Here is a 19,255-nt window from a genome sequence, read left to right on the forward strand (position 1 = left end):
CCTAAACTTGTAGCCCTCAGTAATAAACTGGGAGAACCTGCAGGGTGTTATTTTCACATACTTACATCTTCTATTAGACATGAAATAACAGAATCACGTTTTTTTCTTTTACAGGAGTGTTTTATTTGGGGGGAAACAGTAAATTAATGCCAAAAATATAGGGGAAAACTGTAATTAATAATGAATGGATGCATCAAAGAACACAAATACCTTACAACAGAAAACCCTACTACCAGCTTTATTTGGGAGGGAAAAAAAAAATATCCAGAAATCCCCATATATCACAGTACAAAAAAAAAAAACTGCTCTAGCAGCCCATCCCCAAAAACCTTCTAGCACTGCACCCCAACCTTGACCTTCTATTAACTAAATAAGACAATACAACGGTTACAATCTATCATTCAACTGACATAAGCTGATCGTAAAAGCAGGATTAAGTAAAATGATTAAAATATACTAAGAAAATTAGAGACATCAACAATAAAAAGTTATATAGTACAATAATGACAATATCATTAAAGGGGGGTTGGGGAGAGTGGAGTAAAAGGCAAACTTGAAATACACATCATTAACTTGTCCTTACAAGGCCTTGTAAGACATACAGTACATAATGGACATTATAGTAATAAGATAAGCCTATCATCTATATGAAAGAATATTCAACTTATCAACTACACCACTCATGATTTGACCTACTGATTAACACAATCAAATCAATATCTGGTATACACAAAAAAAAGGTCCTAAAAACTCATATGTTTAACCTGATTGTGCCTCTGGCTATAGTACAAGGTCTTCCAGTAAAGTGAAGGTTTCTATGTCACTCTGAGTAGCTGTTAAGTCCATTACCCACCTGAGCCATGAAACGTGGCCATCAGGGGTAACTTTGGCATGGAAACAAGGGTTAGGTCAGTGACGCAGAAGGCCGTTCCATGCATACAGTACGTAGACACATATGTTAATACACAACCACACAAATATACACACATTCACTGCATGCAGAGCTGCACTGGAGAAAACAAACTACCATACAGTTGCATACACGCACTCTAAAGTACAGGTAAGTAATTCAGTATGGGAAAATATTTCATACAATCTAGTTTAGGCATACCCCTGCATAGCGCCTGAGTCAAAAAATGGGCCTGAAGGAGCCAAGCCAGTGACAGGGAGAAAGCATTCACAAACGTGAGGTGTGGACACTACAAATGACAAATAATACCCTAATTAAGTTATGAATCCCTACCCGTCAACTTACTTTTCTTGACCACTGCTCTCAAGGCACTACATGTAGGCGATACTGTGTAAGAGCCACATAGACGAGGTCTTAATTCAAACCTATGCTATATTTACGTCTTTTTCCTCTCTTATGTTACCACTGTCTTTGGCCTGGTAAGGACCTTTTTTTCCCCGCTTCATTTCCATCATGGCACATTTCAACCCGTTTACATCTACTCAACTTCAAATCACCCCTCCCCCACCACCTGGAATACGAACCTCTAGATCTGAAAAATGGTGACAGATGCAAGCAAAATGGCACACAACCTAATCTACAGATCAAGAACCAAGGTGTAGAAGCCTTTCAAATCATTTCAGATTCGATTTTCTTTGCTGAGGATATATGGGTGATCAGAAATTGAGCATCTGCATAACTTTTCTGCCCCGCCCACATACCCACCCAAATAGTTTCCCCTATGTCAAATTTAAACAGAAGCTGCCCTCTCCATCTGTGCTTGAGGACAGCCCCCAATCCTCCCAGAGCCTATAACAGAAGGCAGGTGGGCTTCTTGCCACGTTTCTTGGCCTGCAATGCTGCCCTAGTTGCCATCTCAAAGACTTCCCTCACACCATCTTTGGTTTTGGCAGAACACTCTTGGTAGCCGTAGGCACTGATGCGGTTTGCCATCTCTTTGCCATCTTCATATTTAACTGGCTCCTGGAGAGACATGTCACAGAAAAAGTTTAAACTTTGACACATACACCAACAAATGTGCCCTCACTAAAATGTTTTCCAGTATATCAGTCAATCAAAGTATATTTATATAGCCCTTTACAACAGCCCAAAGGGTGACCAAAGTGCTTCACAGTATAACAAGAAAATCATTTAACTGACATAAGTATATATATTTGTTACCAAACAACTTACTTGTTTCATTTTGGCAAGCTCTCGTCTGGTGTGCTCATCATTCCGCAGATCTTTTTTATTGCCCACCAAAATAATGGGAACATTTGGACAAAAGTGTTTCACTTCTGGAGTCCATTTTTCTGGAATATTCTCTACAGTGAGTAAAGTGAAACATGCAATAATTAGTAACATACAGACATTGTACAGTCGTAAGGTGTTCCATTCATAGTGGCACTAGTGTTGCTTAAACTGCACCTAAACTGTCAGGGCTGTCCACAGAGAAGCACATGAGGATAACATCAGTGTCTGGGTAGGAGAGAGGCCTCAACCTGTCATAGTCTTCTTGACCAGCTGTATCCCAAAGAGCGAGCTCTACCTGAGAATGAGAGAGAGAGAGAACGAGTGAAAGAGCTGCATGAATGGAAAGATGCATGGGTAAAATGGAAAATCTGAAATAGAAAGAGGACCCCTGGGGAGTTAAGTAGGCCCATAATACATTATTGTTGCACTTTTCATAAGGAGAGACACAAGAAGAAAATGATGCACATGCTGCCAATGGCACACCAAGGCATGAAATAACCAGAGCAACTAGACTCTCACAATGTCAGTACCTATTCACAACATCTGTTTAGATATGAAAAATTATGACTTTTTGCATTGCAAAAATGCAGTGTGCTTTTTTTTTAGTGATGTGGAGCCACACAGTATGTGTCATTTTCAGAAATAATACAGAAAATTAGCCAAATTCTACTTTGAAAGCAAGGCCAATTACTTGATTAATTAAATAGACAGATTAGATACTGAAAATTAACAGATGGTTAAATAAATATTAAAGCAACAATGGCAAAATTTAAATGGCCTCACCTTAAGATTTTTTTTCTTTCTCTATAATAGTAAATTGCTTTGTAAATTGTACCAGTAGAATGGCAACATACAACATTGAGTAGAGATGCAACAATCAGTCAGTCATTCAACACAAAATGTTTCATTTTAATTATTTTTCTAAGCAAAAACTCCACAGATTTAATGGTTTCAAATGCAGTAACTTGCCATTTTCCATCTCCTGGTTTATATTAAACTGATTGTCTATGAGTTCTGGACTGTTTCTCACAAAACATAAGACATTTGATAGTATCATCACAGGCATTATAATGGACATTTTACATTCCATTTTCAGGCATATGGGTTCTGTAAAGCATCTTGAGACAATTTGACCTGTAATTGGTGCTATGTAAATAAAACTGAATTGAATTTTTTTTTGTGCTCTTCCGGTGTAAACACCAATCAACAGCCTGCTGAGTAATCAGTGACGAAAACATTCATTTCTTTCCTTTGACTTTGGAACACAAAGCTTTTTCATTTTCATTTTACAAACCAAACAATTCATCCAGAAAATACTCAAGAAATGTATTATTAATGCAGGCGATAGTTTGTTGCAACCCTAATTGCTTTGTATTGCACTGTAAAATAAAAAAATGACAGTAGCATTAACAATAATGGAAAACATCTGGAAATTTTTAAACTGCTCAGTTTGCAAAAGAACCTTGTGTTCTCTTTAAGGCCCCTTTGTGTTCCAAAATAGTAGCTGCCAGTGTTTGACAGGGTCTCTCACCTGTTTCCCATCAACTTCAATGTCTGCCACATAGTTCTCAAACACAGTGGGGACGTAGACCTCTGGGAACTGGTCCTTACTGAAGACGATGAGCAGGCAGGTCTTCCCACAGGCACCATCACCAACTATCACCAACTTCTTCCTGATAGCAGCCATCTGTAGAAAAGCATCCAAAACAAGATTATACTTAAGACATAATAAGTCACTTCTCTCCACTTAAGACACAGCTTTACAGAGTGGTAATGAACAAACAGAGTTCATTAGAATGTCAAACTTTCTGTACTGTGTAGGGTGTTGTTACTGTGCTTGATCAACAGTTCCCCATGGTTGGCAATTAGCACAAGTAACAACTCAAACAACGTTAGTAACTCGGTTTAAAGCAGTGTTTCATAAAAGATAAAGATCCTAATGTACATTACGACGTAAATTTAAACTAGAAACACTCGTGTGGCAAACAGACGTTGTTGCCTCGGAGGTGTAAAGCAAACAGCCTAACATTTCCGTGCTATGTTTCCATTTCTACTGAAAGGCTGTACAGTGTAGTCCGGGCCTGTCAAACCAGCCGACGTCTGCTAGCCAGAAAGCTAACGATGTTTCCTCTGGTTTGTATAACTGTCACTGAGAGTATTCTCTCTGATATCACGACAACGACATTCATCGCACTATTGGCACACTTCTGCGACTGAAACAAGAACAAATTAGGTTATAAAAGCCATCGGTGAATTAGGTTACCTTGATGTTTCTCTGTCCGCCTTTCTCCTCTTCCTGACCGACTGGAAAACTCCGCCCACTTCTCGTACGCATGCGCTATATGACGTCATTCGTCAGCAAGGCTGCGGCAACTTTGCTTGTGTGTGTTTTTACAGTCTGTAATATTATCTCATTTTATTGATATTCATTCAATTTTTGCATACTGGAGTCTTAAATTCCACAAGAATATTCAGCCTCTGCCCTCCAGTTAAATGTTTCTATGCTTTTAATGTTCAGTAAAATAAGTTAAAAAGAAATGCTTATTTGCATGTAGTGTCAATGTGAAGTAATCTAGCAACAACAATAATAGCTAATAATAAAAAATAAATGAACTTCATTGAGAGTTAAGACCATCAAATCTTTGGTATTTTATTGACTGTTTCAAACATCAGTAATACAATACATTCATTGTTTAATTTGTCCCATATGTACAAAATAATTTAATATTTTTGTGCTACATCAATAGACACAAATGTAAAAAAAAAGAAAAGACGAAAAAACATAGTTAAATGAATATATATATATATATATATATATATATATATATATACAAACAAATTCTAACTAATTTATAAAGAAAATATTGCCTGTCCATGTGGAGGAAGATTAAAAGATAACATAAATTTACCAGATGCTAAAGATAATACTGTATGAATGAAAGTTAATTTTCACAAAACTGATCAAAAGTGGAGTCAGAGAACTCTGTAGTTCTGTGCAAAGATTGTGTGAAAAAGTTTGAAATTCTGCTGAATTTTAGAGTTGAGAGAAGTAAATACAACATTTACCATTCTTCAAATATTAATGCATGGTTACTTTGTGTTCTATTAATTTAATTCTTAAATTTTTAATAAGGACTTATTGAGGCACATGCAAAAGTTTAAGCATCCCAAAGTCAGTATTGCTAAAATACCACAACTTGGAAATACTTTTTCTTTCTTCCCTTTTTTGATTTCAGAATTTCACTCACCCTTTTTTTGCAGATTACGTCAACTTATTTTGTAAGTAGAGCTTACTCTGCCCGGCAATCTTTACTGATGCTCAAGTCAGGGCTTTTCAGAAAGCTTCACTTCCTTTTTATCTTCTCTTTTGTGGAAGTAGTACATAGTAGAATTTGAGTTTTGCTTGGGCTGATCAGCCTTTTGTAGAAGCCAGCCTCTTTTCAATCTGCATGACATTTGCCCTGAGAATTTGCTGGTATTCAGGGGAAATACTTCTTCTCTCTTAACAATAGGTAAATGCTTCTCCTGTTTTTCATCACAGCTTTGGTGATTGCAAGCAAAGGGTTGAATTTTACCTTTTATCAGGTCACAGTACGATTTTGCTTTTCATACTTTAGGCATTTAGAGATAAGGTCGCAAGTAATTTCTCCCTCTAGATGACTCTTCAATTTAGACCCTGTTCGTGCAACACCACGCCAGTGAGAGCCTTCCTTCTTGTGGCGAATTGGCTTTGCCTTTCTGCCCAGCCAATGTGCAGCTTTATCTAAAAGTTCAATACATCTGTCCTTCCGTCTTATATGCACGACCATTAAAACTTTGGGGTCACTTAGAAATGTCCTTATTTTTGAAAGAAAAGCATTTTTTAATGAAGAAAACTTTAAATCAATGAGAAACACAGTGTAGACATTGAAAATGACTATTCTAGCTGGAAACGGATGATTTTTAATGGAATATCTCCATCGGGGTACAGAGGAACATTTCCAGCAACCATCACTCCTGTGTTCTAACTGTACATTGTGTTAGTTAATGGTGTTGAAAGGCTAATTGATAATTATAAAACCCTTGTGCACCTATGTCAGCACATGAATAAAAGTGTTTTCATGGAAAACATGAAATTGTCTGGGTGACCCCAAACTTTTGAACGGTAGTGTATGTATATAGGATAGAAGATCAAGAAAACTTTTAACCATACCAAAGTACCAAACTACCAAAATACCAAACCATACCATACAATATGAGTATATTTGATTATATAAAAGTAATATTGCTTTAATATTTGAAAAAAGGGCAACTTTTAATGTGTGTTTGCTGCTGCATTTGTATTTACTTCTCTTCACTTAAAAAGAAAAAAACAGTACAATTAAACCCAAACGTTAGCGTACACAACTGCATCTCACAAGCCACAAAATATTGCCTAATTTCTATTCCATCCTAGATTTATTTCTTGTTTATTTGGGTCCATATTAGCAAGCATGAATCATAATTATCTTATGGTAAGAGCTCTGCATCATATCACTCAGTCCCACCTGAGAATTAGGGCACAGAGGCTCTTAAGGCTGCAGTCTGTCTGAGCTGTCTCAGCTCACTTACTGAGATGATACAAAAGCATCTCCAAGATTTAGGAAGGGAGATCATCTCTTCGCGCCCCCGTATAAAGTGAACATGGCTTATGTCTCCTCCTCCTCCTCTGCAGAGTTTATATGAGGGCATGCTCATTGAGATTGAGGAGTTTATAGATGTCATAGTTACAACGCTGCTGCTTCTATTTGTTTCTATGGACACTGGAGGTAAAGTTGCTCTGATTGGCTGCCTGGCTCAGCCAGTCTCAGGTCTATTTCCTGATGGTGGTGGTGCTGTTGCTGCGCTGGTAGAACAGCACATAGGCTTGATTGGTCTGAAGCTGGTTCTCCGTGAGTGGAGTCACACTGTGGATAGATGGGGGGGATCATGAGCAACAGCTCCAGGTCTATACAGAAGGTGTCTCAGTACAGGATGACAAATGATACAGCAGCTTTTTCAACTAGCTGCCTGTGACATAGATTAGTCAGATCATTGCAGCATGAAACTAAATGATATGTGTGCAGGGCAAGCCTCACCTGGAATCATTGTAGAAGCACCAACTATTTTCATCTAAACAGCAGGCTGTGTAATGGCCCATGTTCACTGTCCCAGCATGGTTGCATATTGCATATAAATTATACAGAACTGCACCTGTGGAGACACATATAAATACAATCACTTAATCTGTTCTTCAGGACGACACTGTGTCAGGTTTCCAAGTTTGCAAATTATGGAAAATCTACCTCTTTGAAACAACTGTTGTAATTTATCACAATTTCTTTTTAAAAAAATGAGAGAAAATTTTAATTTCAAAATAGCACATGAGCCACAGATGTAAAAAGGTTGCATTTAGCAATTTAATCTGGATAATTATTTGATGGGTTAGTCCATTTGAAAAAAATAATGTGATCAATGTAATGTTATTTGTTGAGTAAAGCTCCTATATTTGGTTCAGACTTCACACTCAGCACACTCTTTATATCATCAAATAAATCCTGAGCATTATTTTCGGTGAATTATAAATTAAAAAGTTAATTCAGGACTCATTCTTATTGAAGCCCATCTTGGTCTGAAACAGAACATTTATGGTTCGCATACAGCTGCAGATCTTTTCAGCAAATCATTCAAATCTCTTTCACCCCCTTGCTAAATTCGCCTGCCATCTGTCAAAATAAAATACAATATAGCCATGGTTTAAAAATCTACTTTTAATGTGTTCTACCCACTGATGTCAAGAAGTTAAAAGCTCCATTTTCACAACCTTTCCTGCCCATTTGTTTGCTTCAGCTTTTCAACGTATTCAGTATGCACTTATAGGAGTTTGAATGGGAGAATAAATTACACATGTACAAGGAGAGACTGAAATAAAGGTTCGGTTGTTACCACAGTCAGCAGGTCCGTAGGGTCCGAGGTCCAGGTTAGTGAGTGGGAAGGACACATATACCGTGCTTTTACTGATAGACCACCGTGAGGTTGTAAAACGATTCAGATCTTATTGAGACTGTTAAGCAGCATCACCACATGTTTGTGCACAAACATCGGTAACAATTAGGCTAGTAATATATGAGTTGTTGCCAAGGATACGGATCACTATAACCTGGGGAAACCTCTGGATGGACAGTTGCTTGGTGCACTCGGTACGCCTGTTACACCTCTCACACATCTGAAAAACACACAAACACACACCAGCACATTTTTAAAAACGCTAACAAATACACAGTATCTGTTGTAGGCACCTATGACAAAAACACACACATCTTAGTCACATGTTCTATCGCTTGAGGCGCGACTAATTCAACCACTCAACCAAGCTATGATTGCTTTGTCCCACTGTTCAGGAAATTAAGCACATTAATAATTCATATTTCTTTTGTTTTGGTTGCTGTTTCTGAATTTATGATTGCATTTGATTTTTTTGTACTGACGAGAACACATTCCTTCAACTTTCTCTCTCAAATGCACTCTGATGGTGTTTTGTGTGCGTGTGTGTGTGTGTGTGTGTGTGTGTGTGTGTGTGTGTGTGTGTGTGTGTGTGTGTGTTTTTACAATGATGTTTTGATTTTGCAAATAACTAAAGAAAGATTAATTTTTTTTAAAAACATAACTCTTTTCATGTTTAGTCTTCTGAATTCAGTGATTTTGGAGTAGCTAATCAGGAGTACCACTTCACGCTTGCAACAAATAAATAAACATACAAGCAGTTAAATTCACAAAAACTGAAAATTATAGGTTGTTGACTGATGAAAACCTTTTTGCACCAAACCCTCTCCTTGCCTACTGACACTGAACTTATTGTAAAGATCGAACAAACATTGACATACTACATAATCTATTGTCTTTGCAGTCTCTTTGTTAACTTACTGGAGAATTCTCCTTGTCCAGTTTCTCCTCCTGAGAGAAGAGGTCCAGGCACTCCCTCAGTGTAACCTCCCCTCCAGAGCTCCTCTTGGGGATGGGCAGTGACAGATCACAGAACACATCAAATGTGTTGGAGTAATGGGAACAGACTGAGCAATGCAGCGAGCTCCGCAGCTGCCCTGAGAACAGGTCTGTCAGCAGAGGAGAAAGCATTACTGGTGGTCACCTTCACTGAACTCATATTGCAGATGAGGCTGATAGAAACGACTTGTTTCGTCTCCTTACCTACTATTATGCTGTCATCCCTCTCCAAGTGCTTCTTCCACATGGCAGCTGCTTCTTCTGAAATTCTTTTGGCAATAAGAAATGAGTGAAAGAGAACAGAATGTAGTCACATGAAGATCACCAAAGTTTCAAAGATTTTTTTTTTTTAAAACAAACTCACCTAAATATGGCAATTTTTTGTTCAGACTCCTTCCCTGTTCGTCTAATGTACGGTCTGCGATTTATTTCAGTATGCAGTTTGTCCAATAGGAACCTGAGGAACTCCTGAGCATCCTGTTGACTGAGTTAAACAAACTTCTTTAAATCACTGTTCCATTCTCTGTGCAAGTTTCACTAATGGCAAAGAAGATAATTAAGAGGTGGATATTGTATTGCATCACAGCTTCGTCTATAAACCTGTCTGCCTTCATACAAAGCAGCTAACGTGTTTTCCTTTGCACAGAATGCTACTTGCACACATATTATAGAAAGATGCTATTAACCTCGAGGAGCAGACAATCCATATTCTCACCTGAAACCACTGAAGTAAGGCACCGCTTCTTTGAAAACATTGTAAAAGTGTCGAGGATTTACAACCGTGTCCCCTTCATTTACATCCCAGAGGCCTGACAGCACCTGAGAGAACGCTGGCAAAGCGAGACAAGCAGCAGGAAGAAGAGGTGAAAATGAAACATCTGAGCGGGAATACAAAGGCGTGAGAACAGCAGAGAAAAGAGAAACATACCGTCCATGAGCTTAGCCTCCTCTTTGGAGAACTTCTCATGCTTGTAGGACTTGACGAGGCAGTAGTTCCTCAGGCCACGCGTATGAGACAAACACTGGACGACTGCGTTTAGGAAACACTAAGTGACAATAAATGAAAAGACGAAAGTGATGCAAAAATGATTCTGGAAATTCTGTAAGTGATTCTTTCAAGAGCTTCTTTCGGCATCTTTGGACACTTACTGTGTTTCCTATGTTTCTAAGGCCAACCCTTCCACTTCCTAAGGTGAGCTGCTCTTTCTGTAAAATACAAAAAACAAGAAAGTAATGACCAGAACTACAGATCGGTTACACATGTAAGTACAGGATATTGCTGCATGCCTGTTTGTCAGACACATGGACCTTATTACATATGCGTCCTACTATTTGACCCCTGGCTGTGCCCGTACTAAATGTGACTGTCCGTGGACCTCAACCCCGCCTTGTTAGTGTGAGTACAACTTTGGCAGGACAGATTTAGCCTTCTTATCTCATTAACATAACAAGGGAGGCTAAAAGGAGGTCAGCCCCGAGCATTCATCCTATTAGAGACCGAGGAGTGCTGACAGGTGCTTAAACACGTGTGTGGATGTGGATTCCCCCGTAAATACCCCTACATGCTTTCTTTCTCTGTGTTTATGTTTGTCTCGTGAGTGACCCCTGACTTCAAGAACAAACTGTCTGCGCACAAATTAAAGGTTTATCCTGTGTTGTTGTTGTTGTCCGCACCTCATTGTCAGCGACCAGAAGCAGGCCCATCAGCGAAGTGTAGAGGACAGACTGGGAGATGTCAGCAGTCTCTCTCTGGAGGCCTTTCTGAGACACCAGGGTTCGACACAGGGCCTCGCAGGAGCCCTCCACGTTGACGCCACTGGCTCCAGGCATCCTGCTTCACCAGTAAACCTCGGAGGTGGCTCTCAAAAGGGATGCTGAGACTGAGAAATGCAAGCCGAGCTGCTTTGCACCTCCTAATATTTTTCACATGCAGGCTCAAAGGTGAGCAGGACGTGGCGGTAGCACACAAGCGTCCTCTCCAAGGCAAATACTCCTCTTTTTTTCAGTGAATGAAGCGCAAAGGCGGACTTTCCAAGCTTTCCAAGAAAAGGACGAGGAATGACGTTCACAGCTGAGAGAAAAGGAACACGTAATTTGTGAATGAGCCTCTCCTTAGGCAAATCCCTGTCTTGAATAGATCAAGTTGATCCACTCTGGCACACAATTCTGTCTCATAATTACGGCATGTAAGAGAGATCAGAAAGTCAAGGTCTGACAGAGACATCCACATATCAGCCACAAAATAGAGGATTTTTTTGAAGATCTAAGTGTTCATTAATTTAGCCACACGTGAGCTAAACAAACTTTAAAGAGGAAATTACATAACCTATAAAACATTACATGCCAGTCTCGCAACCCAAGTACGCTCTAAGATTACAAATGCCAAGTCATTAGCATTTTGCACACGTTAAAGGTGAACGCTTGCAAACAAAGTTAGTTTGCAAATTATGCAAGACAAATAAAGTAAAAGTAACAAATGCATAGAGCGATTTGAACTCACCTGATCACTTGGTCACTCTATCTGTGGACAAACTGTCCCAACCAAACTGTTCCCATCATCTGCTGAGCTGTTAAAAATGCATAAGGGGACGTCTACTGTTTCACTGTGCGTCTGTGGGCTAGAACTGAAAGTCTACCTCTCCCCTGTCCTGTCACCGGTGTCAGAGGAAGAGAGAGAGAGAGTGTGTGTGTGTGAAAAAGGGAGATATAGAGAGGGAGAGAGAGAGAGGGAGGGAGGATAATCATCTCTAATCTTTTCTCTGTAGATCTTGTTGGCTATACTTAGGCTTGTCTTTGTGTAGATCTCCATGAGTACTTTAAGAGTATTTTAAGTGTCAGTTTATTAAAAATACAACATGAGCATTTTCAGTGGTAAATTCACATTCAATAATACTGTTCCCACTCTGTACAGTATGCATCACCACAATCACAAACAGCAAGACAAGAAAAGTAAACCATGAAGAAATCCAACGTGTGTGTTGAAGCACTATCATCTTTCGCAAACAGTCCCATTTATTCTCTTCAATGTCAATGTACATATCCATAGGGGAACCTATGGAGGCTCCACAGGCCACCTGGAGATCAGTCTGACAGTCAGCGACTGGTATGGTCTGCCATCTCTGTGTCCGAGCTGAGGTTGAGGTCAGCTATGTGACGCAGGGCGGGCTCGAGGTGTAAAGAGGTCTGAGCGTTCCTGTCCCGAGACTGGACGATGGCCTGCCGCAGACAGGTGATCCACTGCTGCTTGCTGAAGGAGTCGTTGGCCTGCAGGCTGTACGGGTGAGCTTTGGAGCGCCCTCTGCTGCTCACACGGAAACAGTTCTTCACTAGGGGATGGAGAGACAGAGAGAGGAGGAAGAAGAGTGAGCGGAAGCAAAGCTGTATGTTTCACTTCAACCAGTGGGGTAGAGTGGCATGACTCTCAGTTATAGTCTGTTGGCTTAGTTGTAGCCTCGATGTGACTCTTTTAGCTCTCTAAAACGTCTCATAACCCTGAAATAAAGCATTCAGATCACGCAAGCATGAGTGAAGTATATGTCTGTTTTCGTGCTTAACCATTCGCGAATTTTATTAACTATTTAACCCTGTAAAACCCACTGTTGCAGAAATGCAGCATCAAATTAATTATTTCTTCTTAGTATTTTTTATTATATATACACAAAATTATTTATATTATTTAACCTTGTAAGACCTAAATCTAAAAAAATGTGCAAAAATTATACATATATATGTATTTTTATATAAAATATCTATATATAATTAGCAAAAAAAAATATATATATATATAATTTTGTAAATTTTTTTGCTAAATATATATACATTTTTGCAATTTATTTCTATATTCAGACTATATATATAATTTTTCCTATTTTTTCTATATGTGGTTCTTCTTTTTCCTATAATTTTATATTATTTTGTGAATTTTTTGCTATTATATATATATATATATATATATATATATATATATACACAGACAGACAGACAGACAGATAGATAGACAGATAGATACAATAGCAAATATATATATATATGTATAATTTTTGCACATTTTCCTAGATTTATGTCTAACAAGGTTAAATCATCAATTAAAACCAATTAAAACCATTTTCTAGTTAAAGCTTCTAAATTTACACGATTTGCTGCTGAGGTCTCTTTTGTACTGCTGAAAATTGAATATTTGTGGGGTTATTTTGCTGTTTCTAGAATGAAAATGACTGTGACTTGCAGGCCCACATCACCGTGTTCTAAAAATGATGATGTGTCTCTATTACCTTTGTCATTTCCTCCCGTGAAGGCTCCTCTGAAGCTGCCTCCTCCACCTGCCTCACCATCTGGGATCTCTTCCAGATTTAACAAGGCATTGGGCAGAGGCTGTCTGTACACATTAAACATGTGACCGCTGTCCGCCGGTCTGGTCAGCACCAAAGCCAGCTCAAACAGGAATACATGCAGCCGCTGACAGAGGAGACAGACACAAAAAATGATGTATGCAAATTAATAAATTACAGTCACAATATCAACAGCTATAGAGTGTTCGTATCAAAAATCCAACATTCAGGTTTCTGGATGACTTGATTTGACCCTCTTCAATTGAAATACAACAACAAAAAAAGTCCCCCATGAGTGGAATCGTCAGTGGAACATGAGAAAAGTTAAATCTATAAGAGAACTACCTGGCCCTTGTTGTTCTTGAGTTCTCCGTGGCAGTACAGGAAGCGCGACTGCTGGATCTCTGGGAGTCTCTGGCTCTCTTCGAGGTAGTGGAGACCCCGTCTGTAGAACTGACACTCAGCCTCCCCTGTTTTCTTGTTCACCTCGGCTACAACGTCCTGGATGGCCTCCAGCTGAGCAGAACAAAGCGTCACACTGTTAATGTGTCATTTTACACATCAGAAAAGTGTCCCATCTGGCTCGAAACGTACAACCGAAATGAAAAATCTTTTCTGCGGTCACAAAAAATCTGTACATTTAAGAAATAGGTGAATAGTTTTGGTGTAATAGCATTTTTAGTTGATGATATTGTTTTAAACTGCGTTACACATAGCTTAAAATCTAAGAGACTAAATGAAAGTAGCCTAAAAACAAAATCATCTCCTGAGCAGCACAAGATTATATATTTCTCATTCACTGAGTCTATTTTGCTATAATGCATTTGCAAAGTGGCCAAATTTGTAAATGTGACCATCTTATTTTTAATTTTCTGACGACACATGAGAGAATTACTGCCTTGCGAAGTTTTCAAAGAATCCAATACTTCCTTCACTTGCAAACTGATTAATATTATAATTATGAGAAATGAGAGCGTGTATATAGTTAATGGTTGCAATAACACCCCTTCATAGATCTTAATGGTTTAGATTTGTGCTTAATAATCAAAAGTCAGAAAGACGAACATAAAATTTATTATCAAAAAATGTGAAATCTGAGCAGTGTTAATATTACATTACAAACATTATATTAGTGCATTTAAAAAACACCACACTCTATATACATCCTGCATAAACTGTGAACGTTGATTTCACTCTGAGTCCGTTAGAAAAACAGCTGATGTTAACATGTCGGTGACTAAATTCTATTCGTCACCGACCTACCATAATGAGGATGAGTGTACAAACACGTCACAGTCTAGAAAAGTCTAGAGGGTTAGTAACACATACATGCTTATGTAAGTGAATGGTGAGGAGATCAACTCACAGCTTCAGGCAATGTGTCCTCATCCGGGTGCTCTGGAGGAGTGCACTTCTGTATCTCTTTCAACAGCAGAGGGTATTTTACTAAACGACTTCGAGGCAGATCCAGGAAGTTCCACAAGTCCAGTTTTCTGCTGAACGAAGACTCCTGGCACAGGCGCAGGAACTCCTCTACCTTTTTCTCTTGCTTTTTCAGGTCCAGCAAGGCTTTGGCCCCCACCTGGTTACAGCAATATGTAATATAGGCCCCCAGGCAAGGGAACTGCAAAAAAGAAAGACCAGAGGAGCAGTGAGCCAAGAACTGTGGAGTCACGGAAAAGGACAAAAAAAAGAAGCAGAGATGTACACGGGCTGAACTCTGTGACTCCGGCTGAGATAGAAACATAACAGAGTGACTACAGCAACTACAGACAGTGAAGGTGGGTTGTGCCCTTTTCTCTTCTTCTTTCTCAGTCCTTGGTTTCCATGGAGATACTCACCCAGTCTCTCAGAGTAGGCCCCACCTCTCCAACTGTTTTCTCTGAACCCCTCAGTCGCTCAAGACGACTCAGAAGATCTGGTGTGAAACAAAAACAAGACATTTAAACTCTCGCTGACCTCGTATCAGTCTCACTGCAGCTCAAAGACACAAAAATCTCACTCAACACATCCAACGTCCTACATCAGAGAAGAAACATCACATCCGTGTTCGTTACCATGCAACCGTAAGAACGAATGAACACTCCTTTCATTTGGATTGGGGCTGGACAGGGAAGTTAAAATGAGTACCTCAGTAACAGTGATATATTTATGGAAAATGGAACACACTCTAATGCCACCTGTAAGAATTTATTAGCGGCTACTACTAAACCCTGTAAGAGCCAAATATAGAAGAAAAATAAGCAAAAATGAAATAAATGAAAAATAATCCATAATGATTATATATATATATATATATATATATATATATATATATATATATATATATACATATATATATGGATCTACTATGTAATATGTTGTATGTATAAATATGTATGCATGTATATATATATGTATACACAAAAATAATATAGAAAAAATGCATGTATATAATTTATATTTATATATGTATGGATACATTTAATAGAAAATAATACAAAATAAATAAAACTGATGTATTTTGTATGTACATATACGATATATATATATATATATATATATATATTGCAAAAAAGAGTAAAATTTATAGATATGTACATATATTGAATACAAAATAATAAAAAAATAAAAACTGATGTATTTTTGCAACAGTGGGTTTTACAGGGTTAATAAATGGTTTATATGATACGATGTCTTAATACGATTAGGATTTTGTGAAAAGACATATGAATACAAATATGATTTCTCTTAAAATCAACCGATGATGACCTCCATTTAGCACTCAGCCTTACTTATTGCTTATGCACGATCAGGAAGTGAGGAGGTGTGATGATGCATGCATGGAGATTGAGATAATGGAAGAGCTGCAAACAAAGGAGATGATTTACCTTCATGCAGCGGAATAAGTGAGTCCAGAGTACCAAAGATCTGTCCGAGCTCGCTTTCCGTCAAGATGTCCAACTTCAGCATGGGCTCGTAGTACACCTGGTACATAAAACGGAGCAGGGAACAGAGGTGAGGGAGAGAAAATGAGGTGTACGATCGACAGACATTCAAGCATATTGAATATATTCTGCTTAGGTGGAGCTGTTTCCTACCTTCTTGACCAAACTGAGGTCTTCTATAAGTTGCCTCTCCCCCTGAGTCAGCTCATAGATCACCTGCAAAAGAGCCAAAAGTGTTTTTAAATACAATGTATGAGCATAAACAAAGACACTTTGCACTCACAATTGCACAAACTACAGAATATCTCACAGCTGATTGTTCAAGAAAGGAAGCTGAGCCTCCAGTGCCAGCTCACATCCTCTTTCATAATACCCGTGTAGAGCAGCTTCAGAGAACTAAAGAGTAGGCACTTGTCACCCCTCCCACACTGCAACCACAGCCCCACAGCCTGACCCACATATCTCCAGTCCTTACTAACAATTGCTGAGCATTTGTTTTCCAGCTGAGTTTAAAGCCCACTTTCGGTTCACACCTCTTGTCGTTTGATTTCCTTGGCGGTGAGGTCGTGACTCTCCACGGTGTCGCTCCAGCACTGGCTGTTGCGGCGGCGTGGAAACGACGAGGCCTTGGTCCGGTTGCGGAGGGGAGCCGGAGGCAAAGGTCGAGCCTCTGTGCGAAAGCTAATGGACCGCTGTGAAAAGAGTAGAGGAGTCGACACGCAAAAGTCAGTAGCTGTTCAATTGGTGCAACAACAGGAACTGTGGAGCGTGTCTGTGCACCACATTTACCGAAATACTCATCCCAATGCGCTTCAGAGCAGGTGTCTTCACTTGGGGAATGACACCTGTGAGGCTATTGGACTTCGCCACAGGTTTCACCCTTTTATTACTGGGCTCCTAAAATGAAATCAGAAATCATGGTGCCTCATTCAACCAGTTACGGCTTTAAAACAAGCGTACACACATGTGGCATCTGTATCGGTAGAACATCTCACCTCTAAATCTTTCATGTGGTCAGACATCATTTCACCCTCCTCCTCTTGTTCCTCATCCTACCAGAGAGGGAAAAAAAGTTAAAGTGAACTTGTGAAAGACATAAGAGAGAGTACAGGAAAATGGAAATAGAGGGATGTCGAGAAGGGTGACATGTTGCACAGTGCAGAGCTCTCGTTTCCTGTGCGAGTCTTTCAAAGAGGAAGAAGGTTTAAACTGTGTCTGTAGTAAAAATACAAGATGTCTGCCTGTTTTTGACACACTAACCACATCAGCTGTACCACATCAGCACAGCACCGGCCAATGAAGTGTTCAAATACTATTAGTTAATATGTACCTGTGCATGATAATACTCATGACAAAGATGACAGCAAACCAACGTAACAAGTGGAAAGATCACACTAGCTTTACTGTAACACAATGTGATAAAGGGAAAATTGCTACGTTTGTGGAAATAGAAAGCTTCTGTGGCTGAATGACAGAACATGATGTTCACATCTCTCATCAGTTCTGCACTCAGCACTGTGGTCACAAAGGTAAGGTTGACTAACTTCCGCTAGTTACAGAGAAACACACCGAGCCTTGACTATGAAGAAGAGCCACTGAGGCAGCTCAGATATTACTCACCTCGGTGATTCTGATCACAGGTTCTGGGGTCGAGTCTTGTTTTCTCTTCTTCTAAAAGCAGAAATGTATGTGGAGATGAGTTCCTTTGATTACAGACAGATATAAGATACAGGGAAATAAAGGTGTAAGAAATAAAGTAGGTCAGAAAGCTCACCCCAGCATGGTCACAGAGGATGGACTGTGTCTCTCCTGATACAAAAGACCTGCAAAGAGGGAAAAAAATATCATATGCAAATGTATCTTGCTTTACATGAGATACATCTAAGAGAACTCCTCAAGTTACTAAATGGGATCCTGGAAGTATACCCAAGTGACTTAATTTGTCAAGATTTTGTTGTGCTTTCAGCTAAAGAAAAAGCACATTTTGAATAGAAAAGTTAAAATCTTGTCCTATTCAGCCATCTTTCAGTGCATCCAGAGCAGCATTAAAGGTCAAGTTTGGTCACTGTGATGTTACATGAGTGCCAACTTCAAACTAAACATTTATACCTTCTGCAGAATACAGTATATTGCGGTTGATGTTATCTTAGTCAGTTGCCGGCTCTAAATTACAGAACATGGCACTCTTAATGTTGAATCATTACGATAAATGCAAAAGGAATCATACCAGGAAGTCCTCGTTTCACCAGTCTCCTCCACTTCCATCTTTTCTTTCTCTTCAGTGCATCTTCACAGAATTATGACACTTTCTCAACAAGAGAAATAATCCAAATTTACGCCGGTCTCTTCTGTTTCAGTGCTCTACAAGCGACTTGTTTTCAAGGAGCTCGTTGAAGAGTTCAGTGCTCTCCTTCCTCCTCACTTTCTTCCTCATCTCAGACCCGACCACATCCTTTAGGGTTGCACACACGTACATGTATCCGCTCTTCTCGGGGAGGAGCGCTCAAAAGTTAATGCGAAATTCATCAGTAAAACCTGTGAACCGGGCCGTCAAACTTCAATAGCACTACTTTACAGACTGAAGTGCCTTAACTAGACGTACAATTCTGCTGTCAGAAAAGAGGAAGTGAAATTAAATGCGGAACAACAGCACACTATTCATGAAGTGCCTCTCTGAATATTTAAATATCCATCGGTACATGTGCAAAAAAAAATTAAAGCCAGGACAGAGATGACATTTCGTTCACTCTCTAAAAGAAAAAAAAATAAGAAAAAAATCTGATTAAGAGTTGTTTTTT

General features: G+C 39.1%; 3 protein-coding genes across 3 annotated transcripts; all 3 read right to left on the reverse strand.

Moving 5' to 3' along the window:
* Positions 1–98: 98 nt before the first annotated feature.
* Positions 99–4,567, reverse strand: LOC110949650 (rho-related GTP-binding protein RhoA-C-like). Its single transcript, XM_022191807.2, has 5 exons — positions 4,467–4,567; positions 3,735–3,890; positions 2,378–2,498; positions 2,144–2,274; positions 99–1,933 (listed from the first exon to the last, which is right to left on the reverse strand). Exons 1-5 carry the CDS (start codon positions 4,536–4,538, stop codon positions 1,760–1,762), a joined length of 654 nt encoding a protein of 217 aa, XP_022047499.2. The 5' UTR covers positions 4,539–4,567; the 3' UTR covers positions 99–1,759.
* Positions 4,568–5,042: 475 nt separating this feature from the next.
* On the reverse strand, positions 5,043–11,965 carry usp21 (ubiquitin specific peptidase 21). The gene is made up of 12 exons (XM_051949048.1): positions 11,703–11,965; positions 10,877–11,273; positions 10,352–10,408; positions 10,131–10,248; positions 9,918–10,032; positions 9,567–9,686; positions 9,407–9,471; positions 9,125–9,312; positions 8,348–8,426; positions 8,147–8,254; positions 7,300–7,414; positions 5,043–7,128 (listed from the first exon to the last, which is right to left on the reverse strand). The coding sequence occupies exons 2-12, from the start codon at positions 11,030–11,032 to the stop codon at positions 7,035–7,037; spliced, it is 1,215 nt and encodes a 404-aa protein (XP_051805008.1). The 5' UTR covers positions 11,033–11,273; positions 11,703–11,965; the 3' UTR covers positions 5,043–7,034.
* Positions 11,966–12,025: 60 nt separating this feature from the next.
* On the reverse strand, positions 12,026–19,072 carry arhgef3l (Rho guanine nucleotide exchange factor (GEF) 3, like). Its single transcript, XM_022191806.2, has 13 exons — positions 18,685–19,072; positions 18,232–18,280; positions 18,078–18,128; positions 17,453–17,509; positions 17,247–17,354; positions 16,991–17,149; positions 16,611–16,673; positions 16,401–16,497; positions 15,372–15,448; positions 14,897–15,154; positions 13,876–14,046; positions 13,474–13,657; positions 12,026–12,528 (listed from the first exon to the last, which is right to left on the reverse strand). The coding sequence occupies exons 1-13, from the start codon at positions 18,720–18,722 to the stop codon at positions 12,296–12,298; spliced, it is 1,545 nt and encodes a 514-aa protein (XP_022047498.1). The 5' UTR covers positions 18,723–19,072; the 3' UTR covers positions 12,026–12,295.
* Positions 19,073–19,255: the final 183 nt, after the last annotated feature.

The sequence above is a fragment of the Acanthochromis polyacanthus genome, chromosome 6 (genome assembly GCF_021347895.1).
Source record: "Acanthochromis polyacanthus isolate Apoly-LR-REF ecotype Palm Island chromosome 6, KAUST_Apoly_ChrSc, whole genome shotgun sequence".
Classification (NCBI taxonomy): Eukaryota; Metazoa; Chordata; class Actinopteri; family Pomacentridae; genus Acanthochromis; species Acanthochromis polyacanthus.

Coding starts and splice junctions, on each gene's coding strand:
- LOC110949650 (XM_022191807.2), bottom strand. CDS start 4,538: ATGCGTACGAGAAGTGGGCGGAGTTTTCCAGTCGGTCAGGAAGAGGAG. Junction 3,891..4,466: donor GCGGACAGAGAAACATCAAG/GTAACCTAATTC, acceptor GCTTTTCTACAG/ATGGCTGCTATCAGGAAGAA. Junction 1,934..2,143: donor AGCTTGCCAAAATGAAACAA/GTAAGTTGTTTG, acceptor ATGTCTCTCCAG/GAGCCAGTTAAATATGAAGA.
- arhgef3l (XM_022191806.2), bottom strand. CDS start 18,722: ATGGAAGTGGAGGAGACTGGTGAAACGAGGACTTCCTG. Junction 15,449..16,400: donor ACTTATTCCGCTGCATGAAG/GTAAATCATCTC, acceptor GTTTCACACCAG/ATCTTCTGAGTCGTCTTGAG. Junction 13,658..13,875: donor TCAAGAACAACAAGGGCCAG/GTAGTTCTCTTA, acceptor CTCCTCTGTCAG/CGGCTGCATGTATTCCTGTT.
- usp21 (XM_051949048.1), bottom strand. CDS start 11,032: ATGCCTGGAGCCAGTGGCGTCAACGTGGAGGGCTCCTGCGAGGCCCTG. Junction 8,255..8,347: donor TCCCCAGGTTATAGTGATCC/GTATCCTTGGCA, acceptor AGTCTCAATAAG/ATCTGAATCGTTTTACAACC. Junction 7,415..8,146: donor CTACGGACCTGCTGACTGTG/GTAACAACCGAA, acceptor GTGTCTCCACAG/GTGCAGTTCTGTATAATTTA.